This window comes from Bubalus kerabau, chromosome 19, assembly GCF_029407905.1.
Source record: "Bubalus kerabau isolate K-KA32 ecotype Philippines breed swamp buffalo chromosome 19, PCC_UOA_SB_1v2, whole genome shotgun sequence".
Lineage (NCBI taxonomy): Eukaryota > Metazoa > Chordata > Mammalia > Artiodactyla > Bovidae > Bubalus > Bubalus kerabau.
Genome location: NC_073642.1, coordinates 49,585,755 through 49,613,308, shown reverse-complemented (window position 1 = coordinate 49,613,308; position 27,554 = coordinate 49,585,755). Strand labels below are relative to the sequence as shown.

Genomic DNA, 27,554 nt, shown 5'->3' with positions numbered 1-27,554 from the left:
GTCACCACCCCAGACCTACTGAAACAAAACCCTGGAAGCAGCAATCTGTGTCAGTACAAACTCTCTCACCGATTCTGATATACACAAAAGTTTGAGAACCATTTGGTCTGCCTTGTATTCAGCTTCTTTTTCTGTTTTTAAGACAGTGGACAATTTGTTTCTTAAACCTTTACCCACAAACATTTATCAATGGCTTTATATTTTGTTTTGTTTTGTAGATTCTTACAGCCAGTACAGAAGATAGACATGAATCTCACAGACCTTCTGGGAGAGCTTCAGCGGGACCCCTGGCCTGTACCACAGGGAAAGAGACCTTTGCGTTCCTCTGGGGTGGCACTTTCCATAGCTGTAGGACTCCTTGAGGTAGAGACAGTAACTTTATTTTGGAATGTAAATACATACATGTATGTATGGACTGGTATGCACAAGATGATGCTGGGTGGAAAAATCAGGTTACAGGATAGCACATACATGATTTTATTTAAAGTTTGATCTGTGGTGTATCCTTTTGTGTGTAGAGAAGCTTCTGGAATGATGTTTACCCAAATATTAAGAGTGGCAGGATAAGGAGAATTTTATGAAATACAATTTGAAAATTTTAAACTTGACGTATCTTAGCTTTATCTTAATAATTAGAAGAGTTTGTAAAAAAAAGGTGTTTTTTTTTTTTAAGTTTGAAATGTTACTAGAAAAGTTTCAAAGGACTTTTTTCTCTGAACTATTTGTGATTAAGTGATGTTCCTAACTCCTTGAATACTTTAGCTGTATTTTCTATAAACTAAGATATTCTCTACATAACCACAATACAACTTTTAAAATCAGGTTTTAAAATATGTGATATATATATATATATCAGTATATATATATACACTGATGTTTTATACAATACATGACACTGATGTATTGTTGTGTTGTTGTTGTTCATTTGTAAGTTGCATCTGACTCTGCGACCCCATGGACTGCAGCACACCAGGCTTCCCTGTCCTTCACTGTCTCCAAGAGTTTGCTCAAATTCATATCCATTGAATTATACAATACATAGCACAGATATATTACTGCCATCTAATTCTCAGAACTCATTCAAGTTTCACTGATTATCTCAATAATGTTTTTTTGCTTAAAAGATTTAATTCAGAGGCGTGTAGTGATTGGGCTTCCCAGGTGGCACTAGTGGTAAAGAACCTGCTTGCCAGTGCACAAGACATAAGGGATGCAGCTTTGATCCCTGGGTCGGGCAGATCCCCTGGAGAAGGGCATGGCAACCTTCTCCAGCGTTCTTGCCTAGAGAATTCCATGGATAGAGGAGCCTGGTGGGCCACAATCCATGGGGTCATAAAGAGTTGGACATGACTGAAGCAACTCAGCATGCATGCACACACATGTAGTGATTATGTCTGTTTAGTCTCCTTCACTCGAATACATTTCCTCAGCCTTCCTTTGCTTTCATGACCTTGGCATGTTGGAAAATTCAGGCCAGTATATAGAATGTCTCTCAAATTAGGTTTGTCTTGATGGTAGCCTCACAGTTAGATTGATGGTAGCCTCACAATTAGATTGAGGTCTTGCATCATTGGCAGGAAGATCACAGAAGTAATGCTCTGTTCTTTTTATAGCCTATCAGGTGACACATGATTTTCATTTGCCCCATTATTGATGATGATCACTTTGATCATTCATTAAAATGTGTCTGGCAGAAGTCTCCACTGTAAAATTACTCTCATTTCTCTTCCCTTTATGATTAATAAACGTTAGATGGTGAGGATCTTTAAAACCATGAAAATATCCCATTCCTCATCAAACTTTCAATTTACTCATTTATTTATTAATATCACTGTGGGTTGATGGTCTCCTGTTTTATACCAGTTATAATCTGTTACTTTCAGTTTTGTTTTTCTTTTAACTTTCTAGTTTGACATAATTCCAAACATAGGAAAAGTCACGAAAATTGTTCAAAGAATTCCTTTATATCTTTTAACCAGATTCCTCAAATGTTAACATTTATTGCATTTGATTTGTCCTTCTCTCTCTAGATATTTATATAGATAGTGAAACTATTTGAAAGTCAGTTATAATCATATCCCTTTACTTCTAAATACTTTAGTGTGTATTTCTTAATTACACAAGAACATTCCTTTTGTAATGCAGCTCATTCAACATTATGAGATTAACATTGATAGAACACTATTTTCCAAATCTTTAAGCCTTATTCAGATTTCACCAGTTATCCTAATCCTAGCTCTGTATTGTATTCAGTTGTTGTGTCTCTTTGGTGTCCTTTATTCTAATAGTTCCTCAGTTTTTCTTTGTGTTTTGTGACATTAATATTTTTTAAGAGTACAGTCTAGTTATTTTTTTAATTTTAATTTTGAAAATTTTAATTGTAGGACAATGGCTTTATAATTTTGTATTAGTTTAGGCTAGTTATTCTGTAGAATGACTTTCAATTTGGGTTTATCTGATCTTTTCTCATGAGTAGATTGAGCTTTTGCACTTTTGGCAGGAATATTGCAAAAAAAAATGGAAATACTGATTTGCGATCTGCTTAGTGCAGCATCTCAGGAATTCCATGATGTGACGTTAACTTATTTTATTACTGCTGGTTTACTTAGCTTTGATCACTTGGTCAAAGTGGTTTCAACCAGGTTTCTTCACTGTAGCGTTATATTTTTCCCATTGTAAGTATCTAGTCCCATCACTTCATGGGAAATAGATGGGGAAACAGTGGAAGCAGTGTCAGACTTTATTTTTTGGGGCTCCAAAATCACTGCAGATGGTGACTGCAGCCATGAAATTAAAAGACGCTTACTCCTTGGAAGGAAAGTTATGACCATCCTAGATAGCATATTCAAAAGCAGAGACATTACTTTGCCAACAAAGGTCCGTCTAGTCAAGGCTATGGTTTTTCCTGTGGTCATGTATGGATGTGAGAGTTGAACTGTGAAGAAGGCCGAGCACCGAAGAATTGATGCTTTTGAACTGTGGTGTTGGAGAAGACTCTTGCGAGTCCCTTGGACTGCAAGGAGATCCAACCAGTCCATTCTAAAGGAGATCAGCCCTGGGATTTCTTTGGAAGGAATGATGCTAAAGCTGAAACTCCAATTCTTTGGCCACCTGATGCGAAGAGTTGACTCATTGGAAAAGACCCTGATGCTGGGAGGGATTGGGGGCAGGAGGAGAAGGGGACGACAGAGCATGAGCTGGCTGGATGGCATCACCGACTCTATGGACGTGAGTCTGAGTGAACTCCGGGAGTTGGTGATGGACAGGGAGGCCTGGCATGCTGCGATTCATGGGGTCGCAAAGAGTCGGACATGACTGAGCGACTGAACTGAACTGAATGGGGAGATTCCTTGTGTACTCATCAAACTTTTACCCAGTAGTTTTAGCGTCCATTCTTGATTCTTGCTTGATCAATTATTATTGAGAGGGGGGCTAAATAGTGACTTTCTAATTCCATCATTTCTTCTACATTTATTGACTTTCTACTTGAGTGTTCTGTTCTTCATTTATGTTTAGATCAATGTGAATTCTTATTTAATCCAATGGATTATATTCCTTTACTGTCATTATTTTTTTTTTTGAAACTCAAATTGTCCAGATTTTGTAATGGGAGCCCTTTCAAGCTGGCTCCTAGGTCCTTATTATATGTCCTCATCACTGTTTGAACATTTACTTGCTTTCTAGTATAGTAAGATGCTCATCTTACATGTTCCCTGCCCTTGACCTGAAATTGGCCATTTAGAAGCCCTGGTTTCTTTTAGCTCTGTTTCTTTTGGAACATAACCATGCTTCTACTTCTGCTTTATTGACTATGCCAAAGCCTTTGACTGTGTGAATAACAACAAATTGTGGAAAATTCTTAAAGAGATGAGAATACCAGACCACCTTACCTGCCTCCTGAGAAATCTGCATGAAAGTCAAGAAGCAACAGTTAGAACCAGACATGGAACAACAGCAGACTGCTTCCAAATTGGGAAAGGAGTGCATCAAGGCTGTATATTGTCACCCTGCTTTTATTTAACTTATATGCAGAGCACAACATGCGAAATGCTAGGCTGGATGAAGGACAAGCTGGAATCAAGATTGCCAGGAGAAATATCAATAACCTCAGATATGCAGATGACGTCACCCTTATGGCAGAAAGTGAAGAGGAACTGAAGAGCTTCTTGATAAAAGTGAAAGAGGAGAGTGAAAAAGTAGGCTTAGAACTCAATATTCAGAAAACTAAGATCATGGCATCTAGTCCCATCACTTCATGGCAAATAGATGGGGAAACAGTGGAAACAGACTTTATTTTTTGGGGCTCCAAAATCACTGCAGATGTTGACTGCAGCCATGAAATTAAAAGATGCTTGCTCCTTGGAAGAAAAGCTATGACCAGCCTAGACAGCAGAGTAAAAACCAGAGACATTACTTTGCCAACAAAGGTCCATCTAGTCAAAGCTATGGTTTTTCCAGTAGTCATGTATGGATGTGAGAGTTGGACTATAAAGAAAGCTGAGTGCCAAAGAACTGATGCTTTTGAACTGTGGTGTTGGAGAAGATTCTTTAGAGTCCCTTGGACTGCAAGAAGATCCAGCCAGTCCATCCTAAAGGAAATCAGTCCTGAATATTCATTGGAAGGACTGATGCTGAAGCTGAAGCTCCCATACTTTGGCCACCTGATGTGAAGAAGTGACTCATTGGAAAAGACCCTGATGCTGGGAAAAATTGAAGGCAGGAGGAGAAGGGGATGGTTGGATGGCATCACTGACTTGATGGACATGTTTGAGCAAGCTCCAGGAGTTGGTGATGGACAGGGAATCTGGCGTACTGCAGCCCATGGGGTTGCAGAGTTGGACACAACTGAGTGACTGAACTGATGGTTCATGTGCTCACTGTTACTAGAATGTCATTGCTTTTATGTCCTAGTGAATAGAGCTAAGAAGCAGATATGTATAAGGAGAAGATAAGTATGTATGTTTCCCTTTCTCTCTATAGCTATATATTTATATATATATACACATACCCATATAATTAAGTGTATGTGTGCATATATTTACACATATATCTACATTCCCCTGCAAACATCTATGTCTATCTCTATTAAAACCATAAACACTATATATATTAGAAACCAAGATTTCTTTCAGATATATCTAATTCCAATTTAGTACCACAGGATTTATTCTATCCTTCCCACTTTGCATATTTGTAATTCCTTTGACCGTGAGAAGCTGGCTGTGACTATTTAAAATATATTTACTTATTTGCTCAGTGTTAGAATACAGATAGACTAGTTTTAGAATTTTTAGCTCAGATCTCTGTGAAAAAGCCTAGGAGTTAGGGCTTAATGTTTATTTAACATTCTGAGGATATATGAGACAAAATACACTATACTCAAAAGTGAACTGGGTTAGTTATCCACACCCTCCCCCCACTTCATGTGGTTATGTTTTTGATTTGTTGCACATTCTGTACATTTCTTTTTAAAAAATCCCATTCCTCTTTTGCATGCGTGTATATATATAGTGAAACATTAACATGCTTCCAAATCAAAGTTGTACAAAACTATATGTTCAGAGTAGTGTCAGTCCCTTTGTTGTATGAAATTTGTCTTCTAGTAAATTTCTTAAGAAGATGTAAGGGTACAGAATTTCATAAACTGTCTAATGTTTAAACACTTCTTCTGTGGCTTTTTTATAGTTGAAGGATAACTTGGCAGGATATAAAAAGCCTTGCTTCTCACTTTCTTTCTGGTAGTTTTTGAAAATGATGCTCCATTGTTTTCTTGCTTTGATGATTTTGAGAAGACTGATGCCAGTCTAATTCTCTTGCCCATGTAAATTATTTGATCATTTTGCTTGGAGGTCTTGAATTTATCTTTATTATCTTAATAGCATTATTAGAATGTCTTGTGGGTAAATATTCTCTAGTGTCTGGTGATCCTTTTTTATATGTGTATTCAAATCTTTTGTTTCTATAAAGTTTTCTTGTATCATAGTTTTAAGTATTAGTTTTTTAACTGTTTTATCTTCTTTAAGAACTTCAGTTACACATAAATTGGATCTTTGCCTGTTTTCCATTTCAGCCACTTTGTCTCTGCTCTCTTCTTCTTTACTTCGTTTTTATGCTCTTGGGTATTTTCTTGCTTTTCTTCAGTTTCCTTTAAGTTTTCATTTGAGTCTGGCAGTTGTTCTGTGCTGGTTGCTAGCTCCCTTCTTTCTTCCCTCTACTTTTCCCCAAACTGCCCTTGCTCTGTGTGAAGGTTTGCATGGGAGATAGCTCACTGGGACTTAGTGTTTATTTTTTTCCTTATAAGTAATTCAAAGTTTAAATGTTTTTTGTGTTCTAGTTATGAAGATGTGCGGTTTGTATACTTTTATTTATTCTTCTTTACTGATGTTTCAGCTTTACATGATTGCTATTACATCAGCAAGATGATACCCAGGATGAAAAGATTATTTTTATTTATTAATCTAATTTAAGAAAGTCATATAAGTAATAAGTATACCTAATAAAAACATTCAAACAATATATAAGGATATATGAAAATGAAAATTAAAAGGCAGTTTTCCTCGCTCTTCCCTAGATTTGTTAAGTATGTGATTTTTAAAATTATTATTAAAGTTTATATCTCTTACATTCTTTTCTGCACTTGATCTTAGCCAAAAGCCCGAGAAGTGATATATTCTTTTCTGAATGTAATGAATAAGTAGCTTGAAAATGCACTCTGTATTTTTTTTTCAATAACTGCTTACAGAAATTAAAAGCATTTTGAATATGATATTATTCATTTGTGGAACAAATAGAGTGCCCTATTTTCTTCTTCTTTCCCTACTCCTTCCTGTCTGTACTAGTTAAGCAGGAAGAACAACCTTGCTTATAGGGATCAGGTTTATAGATAATTTTAAAATTAGGAAAAACATGACTATTAGAATAGAATTTCAAAAGAGAGATATGTCTTGTGTTTAAATTTTGTTTTAAACATTTGATTATTCTTGAAATATGTGCGCTTTCCTGTTGTTTAGAAAGAATATATCAAAATCCACTATCAGAAATGTGTATCCATGTGTTTCCCTTTAAACTCTTCTCATGGGTTCCTTTTTCCTGATAGTGTACTTTTCCCAACACTGGTGCTCGTATCATGATGTTCATTGGTGGTCCAGCCACTCAGGGGCCTGGAATGGTGGTTGGAGATGAATTGAAGACACCCATAAGATCATGGCATGACATTGAAAAAGACAATGCCAAATATGTCAAAAAGGGAACTAAGGTAAGTTTGATTTTTAAGTCTTTTTGCCTTATTAGAAAAATTCATTTGATGAAGGAGGAGGAATATAATTACTTGATGATAAATCTGATATTGTGATGATCCTATAGCTGCCATTCAGAATTAGAGAAATAGTCTTTTTTTCCTTAATAACTTAGGGTATTTTTTTTCTGGTTTTAAATATTAAAAACTTAATTTTGTTGTTTAGTTGCTCAGTTGTGTCCGACTCTTTGCGACCCCATGGACTGCAGCACGCCTGGCCTCCCTGTCTATCACCAACTCCTGGAGTTTACTCAAACTCATGTCCATTGAGTCAGTGATGCCATCCTACGATCTCATCCTCTGTTGTCCCCTTCTCCTCCTGTCTTCAATCTTTCCCAGCATCAGGGTTTTTTCTAATGAGTCAGATCTTCACATCAGGTGGCTGAAGTATTAAAAACTTAAAAAATTTAATATTTTTAAATTAAATTTAATTTAAATATTAACTTTTTAATTAAAACCTTAATAGTGGACACCAGTAGGTGTCTCTTTAAAAATTGATCCTGGGAGAAAACCTGTGTGTCTTTTTAATATTCATGTTAAAGAATGTCTTTCCCTCAAGGAAGAATTTCTTAAATTTTCCTATTTCTTATTTTCAAGAGGCTGCCCTTTAGATGTGAATATTATTCATAATTTGAATAGTCCAGCATTTTCTCATGAGTTGTTCTCTGTTCATGAAACTTCAATTTTACCTGAGTTTGTGTCAGTACATTTTTTACTACTTTTGATTCTTGACACCCTTGTATTGGTCTGCTTATTAATTCCCAACCATCCCCCTTTTAAAAAAATTCTCTAAAGTTTACAATTTTAGCTTAGTTGTGCTGTATTGTCTCATCTGTTTTTTTGGTAGTCATTATTCAATTTTTAGTGTGTCGCTAATAACAGATAATTTTTGTTACTATTAATGGATACTATTTTCCTGACACCTAATTTCCCTTTTGAGCTTGGAATATTTCTTAGAGCTATAAAAAAAGTTTTATATTTGTTTATCTTAACGATTTTGTTATTGTCTCTCTATTTTTGATGTTACTTGGGTATAGATTTAGCCAAGAAAAAGTTCTGTATTGATTCTTCTATTATTTTTATGTATGAAGAGCAAGATGTTCACCATGCTTTTCTTCAAGGTTAACTTGATTAAGGAGTTTATAAAGAATAGCAGTTAAAGTAAAGAATGTGAAAGTGCCAGACTTACTAGAATTTATTGTATTATTTTATGAGACATTATAGAAAATTAAATTAGGACAAATCCTATTTAAATTATTATGGACTCGGAACATTTCTTAGATCATCTTGATCTATTAATGGTAAAAGAGTTATAAGATGATGAAGTTTGTACATTACTTTGATTTGATCTTAAAAATTCTGTTGTAGCATTTTGAAGCATTGGCTAATCGTGCTGCTACCACTGGTCATGTTATTGATATCTATGCATGTGCATTAGATCAGACGGGTCTCCTGGAGATGAAATGCTGTCCTAACCTTACTGGGTATGTATTCACATTTTTATAAGTTTTGCAATTATAAGCTAATAATGAGAGTTTACAAATATAAACCAATGACAATTTTGGAAAAAGTAACCGAGTCATCATCCTGCCACTCTAGGGCAACAGCTGTTAAGTTTTTTATACTCCTTTCAGTGATGCTCACTTCAAATTTTTTCTAAAATACAATTAAAAAGGCACAAGTTCTGTTTGAAAAGCTCATCTTGATACTCTTAAGTCATTGTATTTTATTACTTTAGTGGCTTTTGTGAAATTTAATTAACATACCATAAAATTTACCCATTTAAAGCATATAATTTATTTTACTTTCTTTTGGCTGTGCTGCATGGCATATGGCATGTGGGATCTTAGTTCCCCAACCAGGGATTAAACCAGTGCCCCCTGCATTGGGAGCACAGAGTCTTAACCACTGGACAGCCATGGAAGTCCCTAAAGCATATAATTTATTTTTTTAGTATATTCTAACTATCACCATAATTTAATTTTAGGACATTTAGATTATCCCAGCAAGAAACTCAGTACCCATTAGCAGTCACTCTCTATTTCTCCTTCCTTCCCCTCACCTTTCAGCCTAGACAACCAGTAAACTACTTTCTGTCTCTATTTTTTTGTGAAGTTGCTCAGTTGTGTCTGACTCTTTGTGACCCCATGGACTGTAGCCTACCAGGCTCCTCTGTCCATGGGATTTTCCAGGCAATAGTACTGGAGTGGATTGCCATTTCCTTCTCCAGGGGATCTTCCCAACCCAGGGATTGAACCCGGGTCTCCCGCATTGTAGACAGACGCTTTACCATCTCTATAGATTTGTCTATTCTTGATATTAGGGGGAAGCCATTTTGTCCTTCACCATTAAGAATAATGTTAGCTGTGGATTTTTGTAGATTCTTTTATCAGGTTGAATATGTTCCTATCCCTAGTTTGTTGGATTTTACTTTGAGTGAGATGGGAAGTCATTAGTGAGTTTTCGGGAGAGGAGTGATATGATTTGACTAAATGTTTTAAAAGGGTCATTGATTTCAGTTGTCTTCAGCAGTGAGATACAGGAATAGCAAGTGGTGGCATCACAGGCGGTGAGACAAGGTTGGATTTTGGATATATTTAGAAGGTAGAAGATTTGCCGATAGGTTGGATCTGAGGTTTGAGAAACGCAATTGAGTCTAGAAGGATTGTGCTGTTCTTTATTGAAATGGGTACGAATGGGAGGAAAAACAGTTGGAGAGAAGATTAGGAGTTCAGTTCCGAACGTGTTTGGTTTAATATGCCAGTAGACATCCGTTGGAGGAGTTGAGTAGCAGTTGGATATTAGAACCTGGAAGGCAGAAAATAGGTCTGGATTTATATCTGTAGATATAAATGTGGGAGTTGCCAGAATATTACAGGTTTTTTTAAAGTAGTAAAAGTGGATGAGATTATAAGATTGTGTAATTTATCACTGTGAAGGTCATTGGTAACTTTCCTAAGAGCATTGAAAGTTGACTTAGAATGAATAAGAAAAGGAGCAGGAGAGGGGATTGGGAGCAGCTGGTATAGACCAGAACTTCTCAGACTTCCATTTCACATTTACATGTCAGAAGGATATCTTGGTAAAATGCAGATTCTGGGTTTAGTATGCATAGAATGGGACTTAAAATTCTGCTTTTCAAACAAGACCCTTGGTGATGCTAATGTTGATGGATCAAAGGCCACACTGACTAGGAAGGGTATAGACAGCTCTTGCATAAAAGTTTGTTGTAAAAGGGAGCAGATAATAGGGTGCAGTATATGTTGCCATTAATTTAGGATGCTTAACTAGGTTTAGTGAAAATGTAGATCATTATAGATGGTATGTTTACAAAGGTAGAAAATCTGAAAGAATGTACATGCCGACTGTAAAATCAGTATGTTAGATTGTCAAGACTTCTAAATCAGGGTCAGTGTACAAGCTTCAATTATATTTTTGTATACCAGTAACAAATACAGTAGACCCTTGAACACCACGAAGTTGAACTGCACAGGTCCACTTATATGTGGATATTTTTTCAGAAAATATACACTGAATTACTATACCATCCTTAGTTGGTTGAATCTGGGGATGTGGAACTGTGGATACAAAGGGGTAATTAAAAAGTTTTACATAGATTTTTGACTGAGCATAAGGGTCTGTGTCCCAACTCTGGGTTGTTCAAGAGTCAACAATAAAGGGCAAACAAAATTTAACAACATACAATCTATAATAGCATCAGAGATGACATAAATTAGGACTTTAGCAGTATCAAAAATAAAATTACTGTTGAGTACTTCTCTGGTTGTTCAGTGGCTAAGACTCCATACTCCCAATGTAGGAGTTCTGGTTTCAGTCCCTGGTCCAGGAACCAGATCCTGCATGCCTCAGTGAAGACCTGGCACAGCCAAATAAATAAATAAATACAATCTCATTAAAAAAATTACCATTGATTGATTATACTACAGCAGTTTTATTTTTTTGCCCAATTTAATTTTTGATTGTTTTTATTTAAAAACTGCTCAAAATGTTTTTATTATTTAAAAACTATACAAAATATTTATAAATGTTTGTACTCATGTTGTTTATGAGTATATATGTCTTCTTTTAATTTTTTACTAAAAATTTTTTTTTAATCCCCCATTTAACGTAAACAGAAATTTTACATGCCTTCCCCTACTTTGGGCTTCCCTGGTGGCTCAGAGGGTAAAGCATCTGCCTGCAATGCAGGAGACTGGTGTTCAATCCCTGGGTTGGGAAGATCCCCTGGAGAAGGAAATGGCAACCCACTCCAGTATTCTTGCCTGGAGAATCCCACGGACAGAGGAGCCTGGTGGGCTGCAGTCCAAGGATCACGAAGAGTCAGACACAACTGAGCGACTTCACTTTCCCCTACTTTGCATTTTTTCCTACTTTGCATTTTTTACTCACATCCTGGAAATAGATTTATACAGTTGACTCTTGAACAATTTAAGGATTAGGGGAACTGACCCTTTGCATAGTGGAAAGTCTGATTAGAATTTATAGCTGGCCCTCCGTATCTGTGGTTCTTCCATATTTGTAGTTGTACATTCTCAGATTCTACCATCAGTGAATAGTATGGTTCTGTGTATTTACTACTGAAAAAAAAACAACACACATGTAAGTGAACCCATGCAGTTCAAAACCTGTGTTGTTCAAGGATCAGTTGTGTATTACTCCACTGTGTGGATATACCGTATTTTATTCAGCTAGTTTAACAGATGATCATCTGGATTATTCCCAATCTTTTATTACTCTAAAAAGTACTTAAGTGAATAGACTTGTGCCTATATTTTCCTTTTTGTTTTTGTTTGCCCAGTGATCTTTGGGATGGATTCCTAATAGTGTGTTTGCTGGATAAAAGAGAAAATACATATTTAATTTTGTTATATATTGTCACATTCGCTTGCGTTGGGGTTGCACCATTTTCCATTCCCATCAGCAATTATGAAAGTGCCTACTTTTCCCACAGTCTCCTCAACAGAATACATTGTCAGACTGCTTTGCTGATTTATTAGGGTGGAAATGGCATCTTGGATAGTTTCTATTTGATAATTAATGTTTTTTTTAAAACTTAAATTTATAGAAGTACATGGTTATGGAAAAAAATTAACAGTATTTAAGTGCATAAAGTGAAAATGCTCCCAAAGTATCCCTGTATTCTCATTCACTAGGTATAACACTGTTAGGCTTGACGTGATACACAGAGACAAACACATGCATACACACATACACATGTAGATGTTTTAAAAATGAGAATGCATGCCATTAACTCAGCTGTCTTCACTAGCAGGGAGAACTGGGTAACTGGGGTAGGAGAAACACATATGTTCAGTTCAGTTCAGTTGCTCAGTCATGTCCAGCTCTTTGCAACCCCATGAATTGCAGCATGCCAGGCCTCCCTGTCCATCACCAGCTCCCGGAGTTCACTCAGACTCATGTCCATCGAGTCAGTGATGCCATCCAGCCATCTCATCCTCTGTCGTCCCCTTCTCCTCCTGCCCCCAATCCCTCCCAGCATCAGTCTTTGTCCAATGAGTCAGCTCTTCGCATCAGGTGGCCAAAGTATTGGAAGTTTCAGCTTCAACATCAGTCCTTCCAATCAACACCCAGGACTGATCTTTAGAATGGACTGGTTGGATCTCCTTGCAGTTCAAGGGACTCTCGAGTCTTTCCAACACCACAGTTCAAAAGCATCAATTCTTCTGCCCTTAGCTTTCTTTATAGTCCAACTCTCACTTCCAACACATATGTTACTGTGTACCCATTTGTGCTTTCTGAATTTTGTAATGTATGATGTATAACCTATTTAAAAAATATTTTTAAAAAATTACTGAGGGCAAATGCAAGTGTTAGGGGCACTCAGGTACCCTCAGAATTGAGATTATTTGTGGGGTAGGAATATTTTCATATAATTGAGTTTTTAAAATTAATGTTAATAAACACATTTTAGGAAATATCTTTAAAATGTTAGTAGTGTTGAGAAATAATTTGCTTTTCTGGTTTTACCACATGGACCCAAGTACTCGCATCACATTGTTTCTTGTTCTTTTCATGCAGAGGATACATGGTAATGGGCGACTCTTTCAACACTTCTTTATTCAAGCAGACCTTTCAAAGAGTTTTTACCAAAGATATGCATGGGCAGTTTAAAATGGGCTTTGGTGGTACATTAGAAATAAAGGTAAGAGCTAAAACTTGACATGTGTGGTATGTTACCAAGAGAGAAATTGGTAGGCTTGATCATAATTTTAAAATACCATCAGTCAAACTCAATATATACCTTAAAAATAGTGGTTATTTTATATTGAAACCTGGAGTTAGAGATTTTATTCACTATAATACTGTTCATTATTAAACATATAATGAAATTTTACTTGAGCATCCATAGATAATTGTTAAAACAAGAAAAAATCATGTAAGTGAAATTTCCTTTGACTCCATTTTTTGTTTATATAGGGTTTAACTTTTTAAGGCTAGGTATACCTTGTTTTATTGTGCTTTGCAGGTACTATGTTTTTTACAAGTTGAGGATTTGTGGCCACCCTGTGTGGAGCAAGTCTATTAGCACCATTTTTCCACCAGTATTTGCTTATTTTATCTCTGTAATTTTGGTAATGCTCTCAATATTTGAAACCTTTTCATTATTATTGCATTTGTCATCTGTGATTTTTGATGTTACCATTAATACCATAATTGTTTTGGAGCACCATGAACCATGCCCATTTAAGACAGTGAACTTAATCAGCAAATGTGTATGTTCTGATCACTCCATCTATCTCTCTCCCTCTTCTCAGGCCTTCCTATTCCCTGAGACACAATAATATTTTAAATTACGTCAATTAATAACTGTGCAATGGCCTCTAAAGTGTTCAAGTGAAAGAAAGAGTCCCACATCTCTTACTTTAAATCAAAAGCTTACTGAGGAAGGCATATCAAAAGCCAAGACAGGCCAAAAGCTAGGCTTCTTGGCACCAAACATTTAGCCAAGTTATGAAGGCACAGGAAAAGTTCTTGAAGGAAATTAAAAGTACATGAATGATAGCAAAAAGAAAGTGAAATAGCCTGATTGTGGATATTTTTAGTGGCCTGGATAGAGGATAAAAACTGCTAATACATTCCCTTAGGCCAAATCCTAATCTTGAGCAGGCCCTAACTCTCTTCAGTTCTTGGAAGGCTGAGAGAGGTGAGGAAGCTGCAGAGGAAAAATCTGAAGCTAGCACAGAGTCAGTTCATAAGGTTTAAGGAAAGTATGAGAGTGCAAGAGAAGCAGCAAGTGGTGATGTAGAAGCTGCAGGAAAATTATCCAGAAGATCTAGCTAAGATAGTTGATGAAGGTAGCTAATTAAAACAAGTTTTCAATGTAGGTGAAATGGTATTCTACTGGAAGAAAATGCCATTGAGAACTTTCATAGCTGGAGAGAAGTCAGTGTCGGGTGTCAAAGGACAGGCTTGACTCTCTTGTTAGGGGCTAATGCAGTTGGTGACTGTAAGTTAAATTAAGACTCATTTACCATTTCTGAAAATCCTTGGACCCTTAAGAATCTTCTCTCCATGCTCTTTAAGTGGAACAGCATAGCCTGGATGACAGCATATCTGTTTACCCCATGTTTACTGAATATTTTGAACCCACTGTTGAGACCTACTGCTCAGAAAAAAAGGTTCTCTTTTAAATACTACTGTTCACTGAAAATGCATCTGGTACTCCAAGAGTTCTGATATAGACAGACAATGAGATTCATGTTGTTTTTTTCATGCCTGCTAACCCAGTGTCTGTTATGCAGCCCATGGATCAAGGAGTAGTTTCAACTTTCAAGTCATATTTTTTAAGAAATATATTTCATAAGGTCATGCTGCCATAGACGATGATTCATTTGATGAATCTTGGCAGAGAATTCACCATTCTAGATGCCATTAAGAACATATGTGATTTGTGAAAAGAGGTAAAAAATATCAGCCTTAACAAGCATTTGAAAGAAGTTTCAAGCCTCATGGGTCTCTGAGGGGTTCAAGACTTCAGTGGAGGAAGTAATTACAGATATAGTGGAAACAACTAGGGAACTAGAATTAGAAGTGGGGAATTAGAGCTAGCTAGAATTAGAGCCTGGAGAAGGCAATGACAACCCACTCCAGTACTCTTGCCTGGCAAATCCCATGGATGGAGGAGCCTGGTAGGCTGTAGTCCATGGGGTCGCTAGAAGTCGGACACGACTGAGCGACTTCACTTTCACTTTTCACTTTCATGCATGGGAGAAGGAACTGGCAACCCACTCCAGTGTTCTTGCCTGGAGAATCCCAGGGATGGCGGAGCCTGGTGGGCTGCTGTCTATGGGGTCGCAGAGTCAGACACGACTGAAGTGACTTAGCAGCAGCAGCAGCAGAATTAGAGCCTGGGGACTTCTCTGGTGGTCCAATGGCTGAGACTGCTCCCAATGCAGAGGGCCTAGGTTCCATCCCTGGTCAGGGAACTAGATCCCACATTTCACAAATAGGAATTCATATGTTGCAACTGAAAGAAGCCACATGCCACGACTAAAAGATCCTGCATGCTGCAGTAAAGATCAAAGGTCCTGTGTGCTGCAACTAGGACCTGGCACAGCGAAATAAATAAATACTTAAAAGAAAATGAAGCCTGAAGATGTGACTGAATTGCTACAATCTCATAATGAAACTTGAATGGAGAGGAGTTTCTTCTTCAGAATGAGCAAAGAAAGTGGGGTTTCTTAAAATAGAATCTACTGGTGAAAATACTGTATAGATTGTTGAAATGACCACAAAGGATTTAAAGTATTATATAAACTTAGTTGATGAAGCAGTGACAGAGTTTGAGAGGACTCGCTCCAATTTTTTTTTTAATTTTATTTTATTTTTAAACTTTACGTAATTGTATTAGTTTTGCCAAATATCAAAATGAATCCTCCACAGTTGCTCCACTTTTGAAAGAAGTTCAATTAATGGGTAAAATGCTGTCCGACAGTGTTGCATTCTACAGAGAAATTGCTTGTGAAAAGAAGAGTCATTTGATGCAGCAAAGTTCATTGTTGTCTTATTTTAAGAAATTGCCACATATATCCAGAAAGCTCTCATTCAAAAAGGTGCTGATGTGGAGCCCACCAATATGGGGGGCTGACTGTGTATTCTTATTTTGCAGACCTCAAGGGAAATAAAGATTTCAGGAGCTATTGGACCCTGTGTGTCTCTCAATTCTAAAGGACCCTGTGTGTCTGAAAATGTAAGTCACGACCTTTTTTTCTAAAAAGAAAATCATTAATTCTCAGAGCAGATCAGTAGAGACCTGGGCAGTATGTAGCATTCCTTTCAAAATTACTTTTGAAAGTAATTTTCAAAATTACTTTTCAGTAGAACGTGGTTCAGCTTCCATTGGTATACCTCTGTTTGTGGTGGTGTTTTCCACATACTACTTTTCCCATCCGTCCCTAAATTAGAACTTTTGTACTGTCTCACTAGTCTTCTTTTTTTTATGTCTAAGTTATTCCTTGCCCCATCGTGCCTGGGGGAGAAAAAGCAACTATTATGATTTGGAAAGTTGGAGATTTCTGAAAGTCAAAATTAATTCCTCCATTTTTTTCATTAATAGAGGTTCCATTGGAGTAATTGAATTAGATTTTAGATTTTGAAAGTGAAAGTGAAAGTCACTCAGTCGTGTCTGACTCTTTGCAACCCCATGGACTATACAGTCCACGGAATTCTCCAGGCCAGAATACTGGAGTGGGTAGCCTTTCCCTTCTCCAGGGGATCTTCCCAACCCGTTCTAACTCAGGTCTCCCACATTGCAGTCTGATTCTTTACCAGCTAAGCCACAAGCTGAATTAATTCCTTTCTTTACTATTATTCTATCTAGGAGATGTATAAGGTGCTTTGAGATGGCAGAATCATGTAGCTGTGAAGAAAATGATGGGATAAAATACAAAGTGTGCAATCATCTTTGAAATGACACTTTAAAAATTAATTTTAAGCAGTTTGCATGGTAAAAATTTATATCTAAGATGTTTTCTTGGAAATTAGATGGCTTAAATTACACAGTTCTGACCCAAAGAACCTGTATTCATGTATGCGTATGTTAAATCACTATCTCTTTAAGTGGATTAAATCATTGGATAGAAGGATAATGTTAGTTATAATTACTTCATTAAATTGAGTATACTTGTAATGTCTCCAATATGAGGAACTTATGCTAATACTTTTATAATTTACTTAGCAAGGATTTGAATTAATTTTATTTGTGTGAAAACTGCTTAATTTTATTTCATGGCATATTTATATGATCTTAAAAAAATCTTAGACATTTGACATTTATTAAATTAGTTAGAAACCTGAAGTAAATTTTTTCTCACTGGTATTTTTTTCTACGTCTCCACCTTTATATATATATATGCATATATGTGTGTGTGTGTGTGTGTGTGTGTATAAGTAAGTAAGTAAGTGTTAGTCACTCAGTTATGCCCGACTCTTTGCGACCCCATGGACTGCAGCCCACTAGGCTCCTGTGTCCATGAGATTTTTCCAGGCAAGGATACTGGAGTGGGTTGCCATTTCCTTCTCCAGGGGATCTTCCCAACCTAGGGATCGAACCCAGGTCTCCTGCACTGCAGGCAGATTCTTTACCGACTGAGCTACAAAGGAAGCCCATATATATAGTGGTAAATTCCCACTCCAGTACTCTTGCCTGGAGAATCCCATGGACAGAGGAGCCTGGCAGGCTACAGTCCGTGGGGTTGCAAGAGTCGGACATGACTTATTGACTAAACCACCACCACCACCACCACCACCACCACCAGAGATAAATTATATTCTCTAGCTTTCAAATATGCTGTTTTATTTTTACAGGAGATAGGAACAGGTGGCACTTGTCAGTGGAAGATATGTGGACTCAGTCCCACTACAACCTTAGCCATATATTTTGAAGTTGTCAATCAGGTATGACTTTTATATTTAAATATTGAAATGTATATTTGAAAACATAATTTAGGCCATGAGTATTTCCAGAGCTATGACCAAAAGCTTGTTCTGTTTTGAAATTTTTCTTTGTCATTTTGTATTTCTCAAGGCTGCACTCCTTGGTGAGAGGACATACTGTATAATAAGAGATGGCAGGGAGAGCTGCAAATACCCAACCTTGGGCAACCCAGCTTTTAGTCTTTTGTTTTAAAGCTGTAGCATAAATAAAATCTTAAATTCTGTTCTAGTTAAGCATTTTTGTAGGTAGGTATCTAGTTCCTCCTAGGTGTCGCAAGGTATATACTGATATATGAGTCCTTTTGAAAGAAAGTTTAAGATATCAAAATTTATAGAAAAATGTTGGAAGGTAAAAGATGCCAGTATTTGGAAAGATATTTTGTTCTGCTGCAGGAGAACATTATCATATTAAAGAATGATATAATGTATAAATATTGATATGCCAGTAGTTATTGGGCATAAAATGAACTATGAAGTATTAGTAGGGAGCCTGCCTAAAATAGATGCAGTAATTTTTTAACTATTAGAATTTGTGAAAAAGATAGTGGCTCTTATCGATAGACAGTAACAACAACAACAAAGCAAGAATGGCTGTTGCCAAAGGGCATGAAGAAAGTTTCCCTTTTGACCGTCTTGTTTCTTTCTGAGGATTATTATCATATATTACTGTTGGTCTCTTCTCATTAATGGTTTTCTGTTGGTCATCTGTTCATCATGTGATTATCTTCCTAAAATCTGTGTTTTCATCTTATGTACCTAGGGGAGGAAACTTAGCTCAAGTTCTTTTTCTTTTATTGAATTGTAGTCAATTTAAAATGTTGTGTTAGTTTCAGGTGTACAGCAAAGTTATACATATATATTTTTCTATTCTTTTTCAGATTCTTTTCCCTTATAGGTTATTACAAAATATTGAGTATAGTTCCCTGTGCTATACAGTAGGTCCTTGTTGGTTATCTGTTTTATATATAGTAGTGTGTCTATGTTAATCCCCAAATCCTAATCCCCCACCCCAACCTTCCCCTTTGGTAACCATAAATTTGTTTTCTATGTCTGTGAATTTATTTCTGTTTTGTAAATAAGTTCATTTGTATCTTTTTTTTAGATTCTACATATAAATGATATCATATGATATACATGTTTCTCTGTCTCTCTTACTTAGTATGATTGTATCTCAGTCCATACATATTACTGTAAAAGGCATTATTTCATTCTTTTTTATGTTAGTTCCATTTCTTTTTATCCAGTTACTGTTAGGCAGAATTGCCTCACATATGCTTTTTTTTATCTTTTAATTTCTTTACACTTCTCCCTTCATTTTGCTTTTTCATGTTTCTCTGAATTATGTATTACTTGAAATTGGTTTACTAGCTTGACTCAGTCCCCTCTTATCCTTCATAATTTTTCTCCTCTCCCCAATACATTTCTCCTTCATGTGGTAAATCACCATTGTTCTGTATGCCCTTGAAATAAGCATCCTTCTGATAGATTTTAGAATGAATTGTTAGTGCTAGGATATGCAATCCATGAGTATATGACAACATTGTAATAGCCTTTGCTTAGATTCTGCTCTTTTATGTTTATGCAGCATAATGCTCCAATTCCTCAAGGAGGGCGTGGTGCAATCCAGTTTGTGACTCAGTATCAGCATTCAAGTGGGCAGAGACGTATACGAGTGACCACCATTGCTAGGAAGTAAGTTGTATTTGTTAGAGATTTAATTTATGTGTCATGCTCCCAAAACTGGCTTCCTATTTTGAATGACATTTTGGAATGAAGTTAGTCTGGAAAGGATTCTTAGATGAGGTGAGTCTAGACATGAATAGACTTTTGGTCTGTTTTTGTTTGTCTTGGACTTGATTGTCTGGGTAGGAATTGTTGGTCAGTATAAACTTAACCTGATCTAGGTATGGTTTAGAAAATGCACACTAAAGGAAGGCATCATAGCTCTCCTTTTATTGAAATGTATTTAAATTCCAGCTTCATTTCTAAAACCATGAGACTATTTTGGTGAGTGATGGAAACAGCCTAATAATGTTTCAACAGAGTGTTGTGTTGGATGGCCTGTTAAATAGTAGAGGGCAGTATGTAGAGAGATTAGATATATTGTCCTGCTATAACTTTGCTCTGACTTAAAATCCTTGAATGAATGTTAAGGGAATATATTATTCTTTTGAAGAAAAAGTGCCAATTGAGCTTTCCTTTATGTTTGTTCAGATTTCGTACTACAAACTTTGAAGTATTGATTCTTGGCAAATAGATCAATTTATTTATGCCCCCTTGACATATGTACTGGAGAAGGAAATGGCAACCCACTCTAGTAGTCTTGCCTGGAGAATCCCAGGGACAGAGGAGTCTGGTGGGCTGCCATCTATGGGGTTGCACAGAGTCGTACATGACTAAAGTGACTTAGCAGCAACATATACATATCCCACCCCCACATGCCTGTATAACTTAATTTGGAATTCAAAATATTTGCTTAAGGAAACAACTGAGCATGTCAAATTGAGGAATACTTTACAAAGCCACTGGCTTAGACTCAACAAAAATGTTTTAGAAGGCAAAGAAACTGTTAGTAACTTGTCCAAATAAAGGAGACTAAAGAGACATTACAACTAAAGCCAGTATGCAATCCTGGATAAAATCCTGTCAGGAAAATTTTTGCTATAGGGACATTGTTGAGACAATTAGGACAATTTGAATTTGGTTTACATATAGGATAATAATATTTTATCTTTTTTTTTTCCTTTAACCACGGACTTTATTGTTTGAATATTTGCAACTATTATTCTATACACAAATTTTAATTTCTTACAAAAATCTATATTCCATATTGCTAGGTCACTTCACTTTCCATTTTATGCCAAATTTCCATCAAGAACTATTTCCCCAAATCCCAGTCTTCAGATTGTGTGGTGGTGGTGGTGTTCATTTGCTAAGTTGTGTCCGACTCTTTGCAATGCCACGGACTATAGCCTGCCTGGTTCTTCTGTCCATGAGATTTCCCAGACAAGAATACTGGAGTTATATCAGTGTTTAATTTCATTAATTTTGTAACTGGAGCTGTATAAGGGAACTTTTTTATTCTTAGAAGATACACATTGAAGTATTTAAGGAGACGGTGATATATCTATCTTTAATTTAGTCTCACAAAGTTTGGCAAAAGAAAAAGTGTGTGTGTGTGAAGGAAGAGAGAATGGCAGAACAGAATGTCACAGTGCTGACAATTGTTTAATCTAGGTGATGAATATATAGATTATTCCACTCATTGCTTTTATGTTGGAAATATTCTTAAAATGAAAAGTTTTAAAAAGAGCTTAAGAAGAGAAAGGGAACTATTGTTGTAAGAAATTTTTCATGGATTTATAGATCTTCAATTTTTTTTTGCTTCGAATTTTGGAGGCTGTTTGTAGAGAGATACCATGTGTGTTTTGGTGCCATTTATATCAATGAGTGTCACCAAAGCACCCGCTTCTTTAGCTTATCCTGGCCATTTTCAATAATCAAGTCTTATTTTTTTCCCTTTATTTATTAGAAATATGACTTTAGGGGCTGAGGCAAGTGCATTTGTTAAGTAAATAAACCATATGAAAGTAAAGGACTTAAGTTCCTGAGATACAGTCAAGTTATCCTGTGTTGTATAGAGAAAATAACTTTGATCTGGAAAGTTTGGTTTGAAACTACTGGTAAGAATCATAGTGAAAGAGTATTGAAAATACAGAAGACAGATTTTGCCATGTGAACAAACCCTTTAAACTTTAGGAATAAAATTTTAAATTGATGGCTGAATAACTTTTAAGTAGTAAACTTCTATGTGTTTGCTTGCTAATGTATTTTTCACTGCTGAACCGTTTTGTTTTCACGTGAAAAATGTTTCAGCAAGTGAATATCATGGTCGTACAAGTTGGGGAAAAATTCCCATTTAAAACAATTTTGCTTTTGAGAATTCTGTGGTGGTCTAGTGGTCCTAACCATTGGTACTTCAACTGCTGTGGGCCCTGGTTCACTCCCTGGTTGGGGAACTAAGATTCTGTAAGCCCTGCTGCGTGGCCAAACAAGCAACAGCTTTGCTTATAGTTCTATGATATTTTTTTAGTTAAAAGTAATTAAATTAAACTATTAGTATAATCACTAAGTATTTAAATTGCACTAAAAATAACCTTTAAAATTACTAGTTCTTATTCCTTTATTCATTCTCATTGTTTTCTGCTTCTTGGTATTTCATTAGACTGAGATAATCTATGGCTATAAGTCACCTGGAAAATATTAAACATTTATTTGTCTACTTGAAAAAAAATTAAAAGCAGAGGGAAAAAGGAGAAGAATTTGAGTGCTGCTGCCTGAGTTTTCTTGGGATCCCTTCTTAGAGCTCTGAGTCATGTAAAAGTGATTCAGCTTTTCATGAAGCTATAAGTATTGCCAGAATTGCTTAAAGTGAGGTGCTTTAGGAACAGGATCAGCTGAAGTATTAAAAGACTCTGCCTGTGAAATGTTAGACAAACAAACAAAAGCTATTGCTGGGTCTCCTCATTATCAGCTTGACTGGATTAGATTTATAGAACAGGTGAGTTTAATAAATTGTGCTATTTTATATATAATATCAAATGAATCACTTAGACTAAAATTTTACTTATTATTTTTGATTGGTTTTAGTGTGTCCATATTGGAGAAGGAAATGGCAACCCACTCCAGTGTTCTTGCCTTGAGAATCCCAGGGATGGGGGAGCCTGGTGGTCTTCCGTCTATGGGGTCGCAAAGAGTCGGACATGACTGAAGCGACTTAGCAGCAGCAGCAGTGTGTCGATATGGAGAGAAAAGAATACATAATAATTTTAATTAAGTAATTTTTATTACTAATAATTGAATTAAAGACCAATGAGAAAAAATTCTGATACTTTATTCATTTTCTGGTTTAGGAAATGATAATTGTTTAGTCTGGGAGAAAATTTTATTTTTTGTGTTTCCATTTTTCTGTTTTTATAAGATTGAAGAAATGATTTTTTAAGTCTGATATACCAACCCATGTCAGTTCAATTCAGTTCAGTCGCTCAGTCGTGTCCGACTCTTTGTGACTCCATGGATTGCAGCATGCCAGGCCTCCCTGTCCATCACCAACTCCTGGAGTTCACTCAAATTCATGCCCATTCAGTCGGTGATGCCATCCAACCATCACATCCTCTGTCATTCCCTTCTTCTCCTGCCTTTAATCTTTCCCAGCATCAGAGTCTTTTCAAATGAGTCGCTTCTTCACAGCAGGTGGCCAAAGAATTGGAGTTTCAGCTTCAGTATCAGTCCTTTCAATGAATGTTCAGGACTGATTTCCTTTACAATGAACTGGTTGGATCTCCTTGCAGTCCAAGGGACTCTCAAGAGTCTTCTCCAACACTACAGTTCAAAAGCATCAGTTCATCGGCGCTCAGCTTTCTTTATAGTCCAACTGTCACATCCATACATGACTACTGGAAAAACCATAGCTTTGACTAGACGGACCATTGTTGGCAAAGTAATGTCTCTGGTTTTTGATATGCTGTCTAGGTTGGTCATAACTTTTCTTCCAAAGAACAAGTATCTTTTAATTTCATGGCTGCAGTCACCATCTGCAGTGATTTTGGAGCCCCAAAAAATCAAGTCTGTCACTGTTTCTTCATCTATTTGCCATGAAGTGATGGGACCAGATGCCATGATCTCAGTTTTCTGAATATTGGGTTTTAAGCCAACTTTTTCACTCTCCTTTTCACTTTCATCAAGAGGCTCTTTAGTTCTTCGCTTTCTGCCATAAGAGTGGTGTCATCTGTGTATCTGAGGTTACTGATATTTCTCCCAGAAATCTTGATTCCAGCTTGTGCTTCATCCAGCCCAGCATTTCTCATGATGTATTCTGCATGTAAGTTAAATAAGTATGGTGACAATATATAGCCTTGATGTGCTCCTTTCCTGATTGGGAACCAGTCTGTTGTTCCATGTCCAGTTCTAACTGTTGAGTTTTCCACAGTTTGTTGTGATACCAACCCGTGTATCTGTGTGCATACACACACACATACCTATGCTGTTATTTTTATGTGTAAAGATCTTAATGTTTTAAGGAATGTGTTTGGAAATCTACTGCTTCTGCGGTGGCACTGGTGGTCAAGAACTTGCCTGCCAGTGCAGGAGACGTAAGGGACATGAGTTTCATCCATGGGTCAGGAGCATCCCCTGGAGGAGGGCATTGCAACTCACTCCAGTATTCTTTCCTGGAGAATCCCATGGACAGAGAAGCCTGGCGAGCTGCGGTCCGTGGCATCACAAAGAGCTGGACAGGACTGAAGCACCTAGGCTCATGCAGTTATTTTAGAGGATTTTATTAGGTTTGGATATTTTTTTCTGAAAAACAGTGAGTACTATACTGAAACTACTATTAGTGATTTTTTTAAACCTAATTTTTCTAGGTAATATTGGAATTTTGAAATATTAATGTAATTTTCTGTATCTTTTAAATTTAAATATGTGTAATAGCCTACTAAGGTATCATGAACATAATAATTTAGCAGCAATTCTATGTTTTCTTCTTGTTTTTAGCTGGGCAGATGCTCAAACTCAGATCCAAAACATTGCTGCATCTTTTGACCAGGAGGCAGCTGCCATTCTTATGGCTCGGCTGGCGATTTATAGAGCTGAAACTGAAGAAGGTCCAGATGTGCTTAGATGGCTAGACAGACAGCTCATTAGACTGGTAAGAAGTAAACATACTGTTCTGAATCGGTATGCACTTATTGATGGTCGGTATTTTCTGATAATCTCTTTCAAAGGTACTTCACAGTGTAACTGAAGGACTGTGAGGGACTCTGATCAAGTTGCTGAGAAAGGCATAAATGAATAGTAGAGTTCGTTGATCTCTTCCAGTAAATGAAAATGCCTTTTTTCCTTAAAATGAAGGAGTGACAATTATGTAACCTATTATTATTTGGGGGGACTGATACCAAATTAATTCCCAATTTAATTGCTGTATTTGTTTTTACTGTATTTTTGCATAGTTTCCTCCACTGCTGTGGTTTTAATTTTCTATTTTTATTTTAGTGGAAGTTTGAAGAGAAATTAATTAGGATATAAAAATTATACACATTAACATACAAAACATAGACAAGTCTTTATTATCTGTATCTAGGCTACCAAAGTATATGTAGTAAAGTTGTTAAGAATGATAATTATACTTGGGCTTTAACATGTCAGGAACCCATTACTTTCCTTATGACCTAGAATGCTTAGTTAAGTTCTGTTCTTAATGCTTCCTATTTACTCAGCAAATTCTGGCCTATAATTTCCTTGAAAGTACTTCTTCAATTCTTCCTTGAGTTTGGAAATTCTATTGAGAACTCTCTTTGCTAGGCTATCAAATTTCTTTTTTTAGCAGGAAGTTTTTGTGTTCTTTGTCTAAATTTTCATGTATATTTAAAACATTATTGAGGGAACTAGTCTTTGTTTAATAAAGTTAACCATTTTTGTAGCATCATCCAGTGCTTTCATTCTTCCACTTTTGAGGGCGTTTTTACTCTGGCACCTCTTTGTGAAGAAAACAGTGTTATGACAACATCAGCCTGTCTTTTTTTGACAAGAGTCATAAAACCTTTCTTGGAGCCAACCATTAATTGGATACCATCAGTACAAATGCCAGCATATTTTCTCCAAAGTAGACTTTGGTTTCCATATAAGAAGATCAAAACATTAAATATGTTTTGCCCTTTGCTTATTTAGGGCAGCAGAAAAGTCCTCTGGAATTTCACTGTTATTTAGCAACTTGGCATGACATTGGTGAAATCTGTTGACTTGTTCGCTTGATTAGGGAAGCTGTTATTTTTCAGCCAATTTTACAAACCTCTTCAACATCATTTAACATGTCATGAATGCATTCACTTTTTATATTGTTTTACAATGGAACCTTTCTAATTTCTCAGACTTCATCTTATCCTAGCATTTTACTTACTGTAATTTTACATGTGGTCATTATTAGGTTCTTATCCACTGTGTGATTTTTTTCTTTTCTAGATAATAAATTTTGCTTTGAAATATCTTGTTTCCTGAGCTTTTTCACTAATTGTGACTATGTAATTTTAACAAATACTTTACTGCTTTGAGAATCTAAAAGCTGTTTGAAGTAATCAGCACATTTATTTGCCATATGGTTATGATTTGTAGTAAAGTACTTTTTCCACTTTGCTGGAGCTATCACTGCATTTGTAGGTTATGACATATGACATGAAATTGGATAGTACAACTTGGGTTATCAACCTGTGTAAAACCCACTGATAAGTAGCTTTCAGTGTGAAGCTGCACTTTTTCTGGTATACTGGTGGGACCAGACACTTTAGTTGTGCTGTTTTTAAGGAGGACTGCTTCCATCATTACCATTTTCTTATAGAGGTTAGGCTTTGACCCTTTGGGCCCATTTATGTGGCTGGCTTTGTGCATTACTAATAGCTGAATTAAAGACTAAAGTTCTTACAAGTGTTGTTATTTTCTCCAAGAAAATTCTGTTACTGTCACTTTATTTGCCCAATCTTACTGCTACTAAATAACTCAAACAGTGGATCTTTGATTTACCTCATTTTTGCTTCAGTTTTTGGTTATTTTTTTCTCATTTGTGGTAGTGTTCTGGTTGGGTTGTAAATAAGAACTACTCCTCACAATTCCAGTAATTAATGCCAGGGCATTTGAGTGTTCAATAAAATTTTAAAAAGTAACCCAAAGATTAGAAATTTATGTATGTGTATATTACACAAAATTTGTATTGTTATCTGTGGCATAGGCAATATTTATAAAAAATAATTTAATATGTATTTAACCTCTGGATGAAAAAGGACTTTAAATATGAAACATATAATCAGGAGCCATTAAATAAAAATATTAAAAGATTTATTACATTCAAATGAACAAAAGTCTGTGTGGTAAAAATACCATTAGCACAATTTATTACCAACATTATTACATGTATGGCAAAATGTGAAAATTTTCATGTATAAGAGCTATTGCAAATCAGTAGTATTTGGGTAAAAGATAAGCAAAGATCATGGACAAGGAATTAGCAAAAGAAGGAATGCAGTCACCAATAAAAATGAAAATGAAAAACATGAAAAAGTTACTGATCTTATAATAAAATCAAATGATGTGTGACATACTGGCTTTTCTGAAGAGTGTTTTCAATGTGTTTGATGTTCTAGATCTCAAGTATATTTTGTATTTTAGACCAGTCCAGGAGAACTTTCTACAATGGCAGAAATGTTCTGTTATTGGCACTGTCCATTATGGAACT

The 27,554-nt window shown here is 36.1% G+C and overlaps 1 protein-coding gene across 11 annotated transcripts in view; it reads left to right on the top strand.

Annotated features, from left to right (window-relative positions):
* The window catches only part of SEC23A (SEC23 homolog A, COPII coat complex component), a 59,530-nt gene that overhangs the window by 10,195 nt on the left and 21,781 nt on the right, over positions 1-27,554 (top strand). For all 11 annotated transcript variants that reach the window (XM_055555405.1, XM_055555403.1, XM_055555400.1 and 8 more), the window contains 8 exons: positions 219-363; positions 7,097-7,255; positions 8,663-8,778; positions 13,355-13,478; positions 16,446-16,526; positions 18,143-18,232; positions 19,857-19,963; positions 24,827-24,980. In XM_055555405.1, the coding sequence (XP_055411380.1) occupies positions 219-363; positions 7,097-7,255; positions 8,663-8,778; positions 13,355-13,478; positions 16,446-16,526; positions 18,143-18,232; positions 19,857-19,963; positions 24,827-24,980 (976 nt within the window). The remainder of the gene's footprint in view (positions 1-218; positions 364-7,096; positions 7,256-8,662; positions 8,779-13,354; positions 13,479-16,445; positions 16,527-18,142; positions 18,233-19,856; positions 19,964-24,826; positions 24,981-27,554) is intronic.